Source organism: Condylura cristata, unplaced genomic scaffold (genome assembly GCF_000260355.1).
Source record: "Condylura cristata isolate star-nosed mole 26May11 unplaced genomic scaffold, ConCri1.0 scaffold00034, whole genome shotgun sequence".
Classification (NCBI taxonomy): domain Eukaryota; kingdom Metazoa; phylum Chordata; class Mammalia; order Eulipotyphla; family Talpidae; genus Condylura; species Condylura cristata.
Window position 1 is genome coordinate 1,778,308 of NW_004567135.1, and position 6,555 is coordinate 1,784,862.

Here is a 6,555-nt window from a genome sequence, read left to right on the forward strand (position 1 = left end):
GGGCAGAGCTGCCCACGCGGCGGGACTGTCCTGCCCCGAGCGTCCTGTTCGATAGCCACCGGCACGGCTGCAGGAGACCCGTCACCTGAGAGTCACGCGCGAGTTTTACTGTTGCCATTAAATGTGAAGAGACACCTGTGACTGTCTGATTGGCCTGCGCGGTCTCGTATTTGACGCTTAATGGCAAAACTTTTAAAATCCGATTAGGCCCAGGGGTGTTCTTCACGGTGTGCTCTTACGGAACATCCGTCCTCCTAGTCAGCGCTCTGGCATCTGTCCGCCGTTTTGGGAGACGGTGGTGACCCATTGAAACCTGCTATTTCTCAAAGAAAAAAAAGACCCCGCAGTGTGGCGTTTAGAAGGCCCCGGCGTGTGGGTTGTGGGCCGTTGATCGGCCCCTGGCGCCCCCGTCCCCCCCCACCCCCCCGAGAAGAGCGAGCAGCCCGGGAACCGGGGATAAGAGCCAGGCACTCACCCGCCGGTGCCCGGCCCACGCGGAGCTGTCCTCGTGCCATCGAGTAACGTGGTGAGGAAGGTGAGTGACGACAGCACCAAGAGGAAGCGAACAGGACGCATCGCATGCAGGTGGCCAAGCAACCCAGACGCGCGAGGGGACGTTCCCGAGGCCCCGAATCGTGACCTGCCCTTCGGCGTAAAGCCAAGTGACCGTCGCGAGCGCTGAGCGTTTTCCGTTCGGCCTTCGCGGCCCGCGTTCTGTACTTCTGAGCTTCCCGGGGAGGGCGCCGCTCACCGCTGCTGTTTTTTCATTCTAGAGCTGGAAACAGGATTGCTGAAATATTGCCTGAGCATCTGACACCGTTTCAATCCCTTGAAACGCTGGACCTGAGCGGCAATAATATTTCGGAGCTGAAACCTGCATTTCCTCCTCTCCACCTGAAATACCTGTGAGTTGGGTTTTCTGTAACAGGAAAGATGTCGCCTCAGAGGAGGTGACTCTCTTGCTGTAGCCTGAATAACCGCCGTCTGCCTTTCGTTCTTACAATTTGGGATCAGAAAAGTCAGACCCTTTGTGGGGAAAAAACAACCTGGGTCCAGCGCACTTCCTTTAAAAAATGTCAGAATGAAACTGGCGCTGTTTTCATGAATACATGCAGCTCGTGAAAACTGAGGAAAGAAAGTTCCAGCAAACGTCCTTTTTAATGTATTCCTTTATCTGTTGCATCAGTCTTCATCTTGTGCGTTTTCCGTCTCAGTTGTAACCCCGTGGACACGCCCCTTCACCCCGGGCCATCACTCTAGTCCCCTGTGTTTATCCCACCCCAGTTTTGATCTTGTTCCCCTCTCCACCCCCCTAAAATGTCTCTGGCTTATTAGAGCTGTTCACTGTTTTTTGTTTTTACTTTATTACAATTGCTTCCCCCCCGACCCTTTACACTCCTGCTGTGAGTGAAATCATCCAATGTTTTTGTTTTTCTGTCTTATTTCACTAAGCGTGATCCCTTCCCGCTCCATCCGTGTTGCTGCTGAAGGCATTACAGTTTGTCATTTTTTATTGCTGCGTAATACTCCACCGTGTATATGGACCACATCTTCCTGACCCAGTCATCTGTTTTTGGCAGTTGGGTTGAGGCCACATCTTCCCTAGTGTAAATAGAGCATCAGTAAACATCTAGCAAACTTGTGTAGCCTCTGCGCTTTCTGGTCAGTCTTTCCCAGTAGTGTCCGTGAGTCATGGGCCTCACTGGCCCAAAGTTGCTTCGGGATAATTACTTGACGTGTCTGCGCTTACGGATGATGTCAGGTTCTCCAAAACTTCCTTCACCCAATGCTTGCACCTTAACAAACCCCAGTGGAGACAGAAGGAAAAGCCCATTTGAAACATTTGCAGGTATATCAACAGCAACAGAGTCTCCTGGATGGAGCCTGGCTATTTTGACAATTTGGCCAACACACTCCTGGTTTTGAAGCTGAACAGGAACCGCCTCTCGGCCATCCCGCCCAAGATGTTCAGACTGCCCCAGCTGCAGCACCTGTGAGTCGCAGGCCCCGGGGCCGCTGTCTCCTCCCTGCTCTGAAATCGGGCCCCTGGCGTCCCCCCGTGGCCAGGCTGCGTCGGCTTCTCCTGGGCGGCCGAGCTCTGCAGGCCGGCAGTGTCGCTGCGTGAGCGCGCCGTCACGGAACAGCCTCCGCACACCCGTGTCACTGGGCACCAGAGGGGCCCTGGGGACCCTGGGGACGGCTTTCGGGGACAACACCGACCCCCCCCCCGGGGGCCCTGATAGCCTAAGGGGCTGCAGATAAGGGTGGACGCCCAGCGCAGCCTGTGATGTTGGATGTGTTAAGCGCAGCCTGCAGAGCGTGGGCCAAGGCCCCAGACCGCCCTCACCACCGGCAGCAGCACCTCGCGGTAACACCAGGCTCGGCCACGTGTGAAATGCCGGGGTGGCCCAGTGCGCCACCGAGGTTGAGACCTGGGGCCTTGCGGGGGCCGTAGTAAGCGTAAAGAGAGTCACGCGAGGGCGTAGCCAGCGTCACAGACGGCAGGATAAACCCACAGCCCGGCCGGGCAGACGCCACGTCGTGAGGTGGCGGCCGTGGTCCTCGTGGTGGGTAACCGGAAACACAGGTAGGGCCTGGCCGTCCGGGCTGCCAGGACGCCCTGGACAGGAGATGCCGTCTGGTGTCCGTCTTCCATTGTCCTGAAAAGTCATCACTTCGGCAGGAAATGCTCTGCTGGCTTAGGAGATCCGCCCCGTAAGGTGGCTGGAAACTTAACACGTCCAACACCGCCTGCCGCTGCCGGCTGGACGGCTGCGTTGTGGGGTCAGACTTGACCCCTGACCCAGCCTTGGTCGCGGAAGCTCACTTTGAACCGTGTGTCCAATGCAGTGAGCTGAACCGAAACAAGATCAAAAACGTGGACGGGCTCACGTTCCAGGGGCTGGGCGCGCTGAAGGCGCTGAAGATGCAGAGGAACGGGGTGACCACACTGATGGACGGCGCCTTCTGGGGGCTGAGCGCCATGGAGATCCTGTAAGTGGCTCGGCACAGCCCTGCCCAGCCCCGGGCCGCGCACGCAGAAGCCTGGGCTTGCAGCCTCCCTCTAAACCCATCTCGTGTCCTGTCTCTCATGGGCACCGGCCTGGTGCCAGGTGCGTGGCGAGGCTCTGTCAGCACGCAGTGTTTCTCGCTGGTGTCTTTCTAGAGAACGAAAGGCCAGCAGCCACAGGGGAGGTGACCGGTTGTCGGGGCCGGGTAGGAACGTTTGACCGACTGTTGGTTCCTGTTGGAAATGCAGGCAGCTGGACCACAACAACCTCACGGAAGTCACCAAAGGGTGGCTGTACGGCTTGCTGGCGCTGCGGGACCTCCACGTCAGCCACAACGCCATCGCCGCCATCAGCCCCGACGCCTGGGAGTTCTGCCAGAAGCTCAGAGAGCTGTGAGTGCCTTTGTCCTGTCGGGTTTGGAGCAGGGAGGAGGCCAGAGCAGGCGCTGCTGTCCACTGGTCTGTGAACTTCCCGCCACAGCTTCCGAGCTGACCGCCCTTCACACACAGCCCCGTTGCGCTGTGGTTGTGATCAGCTGAGTCACCGCGGCCCTTTCAGCTCTGGGGCCCGTGGGTGAAGCATCGGTGGTGATTTCAAGCCAGAGGAACACGTTCGCTTAATGACGAGAAAGCGGGTCTGCTGTTACGAAGCAGAGCTTTGAGGGGAGGGATCGTGCGGTTCTGTGGGTGAACCTGTTTGGGGGAAACAAGCCAGTTGAATAGAAACGCAAAAGCCACGGGGCCCTCCCTGGTGAGCCGGGGGGGAGCGCAGCACTAGGGAGCCGTCCACGCAGCAGCTCAGCCCCCCCCCCCGCCCGGGAGGGACCCCAGGGCGCGGCAGCCCCCTCCTGCCTCCCCACCGCCCCCTCAGCCACCGGTCTCAGCGGATCCGCCTCTCTGCCCCCCGCTCTGTCTCTGGGGGGGCCTCTCACTGCCCCCCCTGCTCTGTACCCCAGCTCTGTATGCACCAATAAACACTTAAAAAAAGAAAAGAAAAACCAAAGCTACGACTTTGGTCTCGTGGCTCTTCTCTCTACAGAGACCTGACTTTCAACCACTTGTCGAGGCTGGACGACTCGAGCTTCCTGGGCCTCAGCCTGCTGGAAACCCTGCACCTGGGGAGTAACAGAGTCAGCTACATCGCCGACTGCGCCTTCCGGGGACTCTCCAGGCTAAAGACTTTGTAAGTCACGCCTTGTGCCGCTTTCCCCAAGCAGGTTTCCTGCGTTGGGACGTCAGCAGTGCAGCTTTAATCTGTAAAGCGGGTCCGGTTCTCCCACCCGTGTTTCTGAAAGGGGTTCGCAGAGGACGTGCCCAGGTGGGTCGGTGACTACAGGCCCCTGCCCAGGCTCTCGGGAGTCGGAAGCCGCCCCGGACAGTGTTTAAGCCGCAGGCTGGCGGTGACTGAGCGCGTGAATCCGCGCAAAGGCCGCCCAGGACGGTGCCTGCCCGTGCTCCCAGCTCCGTCCGGGCCTGAGCTGTGTCTCGAGGGGAGACGCGCGCGTCAGGCCCCTGACCTCTAGGACGCTTGCGACGTTCGTGGGGAGGTTGTGCGAGCGGCTGCCGTGTGTTTGCACCGCCAGGGCTTGGGCTCAGTTCCCGCTTGAAGCGCTCCACGAGGGAAAGCCGGGCTGAGTGCTCTGGCAGACGCCTGCCGGCGTGGCTTGAAGCTGCGCTGTGTTTTTCAGCCTCTTCAAGTGGCTCCACGTTGAGTCATCTTGACAGGGGAACGAATGGAACCAGAGTCCACCGTCCCGATTTCGAGCAGAAGCTTAAAAAGTGGCTGAGGGAGCGGGATGGGGCGTGAGAGGCACGGGGGGGGGGGGGAGCCCGCCGGGTCGGGGGGGGGGCGCCCGCGTGGCACCGTCTGAGGAGGTGACCGAGAAGCGCCTCGGACGCGTCGCGGTGACGCCTCCTGTCTCGCCAGGGACCTCAAGGACAACGAAATCTCCTGGACCATTGAGGACATGAGCGGGGCTTTCTCTGGGCTCGACAAGCTGCGGCGGCTGTGAGTTCGCGCCTCTCTCCGGCCTGAGCGTTTGGTCTCCGCTCTGCTCGTCTTCAGGGCAGCCCCCCCAAGGGCTTTAGAAACAGGTGCCCGAGGGCCCTTCCTGGAGGCGCAGGGGTCCAGTCTCAGCACTGTGCAGCTGCCCGCAGCTGCGTCGCGAGTTCCGTCCCCGGCCGGGGGGACCCCGGGGCGCGGCAGCCCCCTCCCGTCCCCCCGCTGCCCCTCAGCCGTGGGTCTCAGTGGATCCGCCTGTCCTGCTCCCCGCTGTGTCTCCCCACCGCTGGCCTGCGCCCCAGTTCCTGTGTGCATCAGTACATAAACCTTTAAAAAAAGAGAAGAGAATGGGTGGCCGAGGCGCCTGCTGCCCGTGGCCTCCTCCCCAGGCAGCGCGTGGGTGGACACGCGTGGGTCAGCCTCCTTCCCGCGTGGAGCGCTGTCGTCGACTCCAAGTGTCACATGTTTGTAGTAGCTAGACGAGGAGCTAATTCTGCTGCAGTGGCTCGGCTCTCGCCCCTCGTTGTGCGGTCAGACACTCACTGAAGTCGATATTCTGACGCGTCTCAGAGGTGCATTCGGCCCTCGGGGGCTTTTCCAGTGAAGGGGCCTGTGTCGCCGATGACCACAGCGCTCCCACGCTGGCCAGGATCACACACGCCCCTGCTGACCGTAAAGCACCCTGCGCATGGCGTGTTGGAAGCGCGGGGTTTTCAGGTCATGGTTAGCCCTGAGTGTCCGTAGTTGATGAAGCCATCCGGCGGGCTGGGGAGAAAGTGTCCGCCCTTACGGACTTACTCCTTGGCATTAAGCTGGCATTTACCCGGAGGAGGTGTCTTTCCTGCCAAGACTTTGAGGATCCCTGGAGTGGCTCACGGGAGTCCTGCTTTTGCTGGCTCCGGCCACTTCCCGGCCTCCGTGCTGAGTTCTGCCCCTGAAGTGGCCTGGGGACATTTTAATGGACACTGGGGTCTAAGTGAAGAAGCAGGATATTCACAAGTGACCCAGAAGCAGTTGTTGTCGTAAGAATTCCACTCCAGTGTGACTTTTGTTAACTGTTTAAAATCTGTTTCTTTCCCCTAGAATCCTCCAGGGAAACCGGATTCGATCTGTTACCAAAAAAGCCTTCGCTGGCTTGGATGCGTTAGAACATCTGTGAGTAGCTGGCGTGGAACGCTCTGGAGAGGCGCTCAGGTGTCCTCCCCACGCATGGGAAGGAGCGAGCTGGTTGGACGGCCATTCCGGCCGCTTCCTCCCGCGTACGCGTCTGGGCCGCTCTCGGTCTGTGCTTCCGCCTGCCCTCTCCCCCCCGTGGGGTCTCTGTGACAGAGTCAGGGACCTTTGTCCCTCTGCACGTGAGAATGTCGCTCCACCTCCTCACGGGCTGTGTTCCACGGCCACATACTCCCTGTAGTGGACCGACCCTCTTCACGAGGACACCGAGTAATGGCCGCTACGAGCGTTCTGTCCAAGTTAACAAGTGGAGGGTCTGTGTGTCCGCTGGGTCCACGAAGAACACGAGTTGGACTTCAGGGATCACAAA

General features: G+C 59.8%; 1 protein-coding gene across 1 annotated transcript in view; it reads left to right on the forward strand.

Moving 5' to 3' along the window:
* The window catches only part of LRIG3 (leucine-rich repeats and immunoglobulin-like domains 3), a 29,205-nt gene that overhangs the window by 12,994 nt on the left and 9,656 nt on the right, over window positions 1-6,555 (forward strand). The window contains exons 4-10 of the mRNA XM_012732272.1: window positions 774-905; window positions 1,850-1,993; window positions 2,851-2,994; window positions 3,260-3,403; window positions 4,050-4,193; window positions 4,938-5,018; window positions 6,096-6,167. Of these exons, the coding sequence (XP_012587726.1) occupies window positions 774-905; window positions 1,850-1,993; window positions 2,851-2,994; window positions 3,260-3,403; window positions 4,050-4,193; window positions 4,938-5,018; window positions 6,096-6,167 (861 nt within the window). The remainder of the gene's footprint in view (window positions 1-773; window positions 906-1,849; window positions 1,994-2,850; window positions 2,995-3,259; window positions 3,404-4,049; window positions 4,194-4,937; window positions 5,019-6,095; window positions 6,168-6,555) is intronic.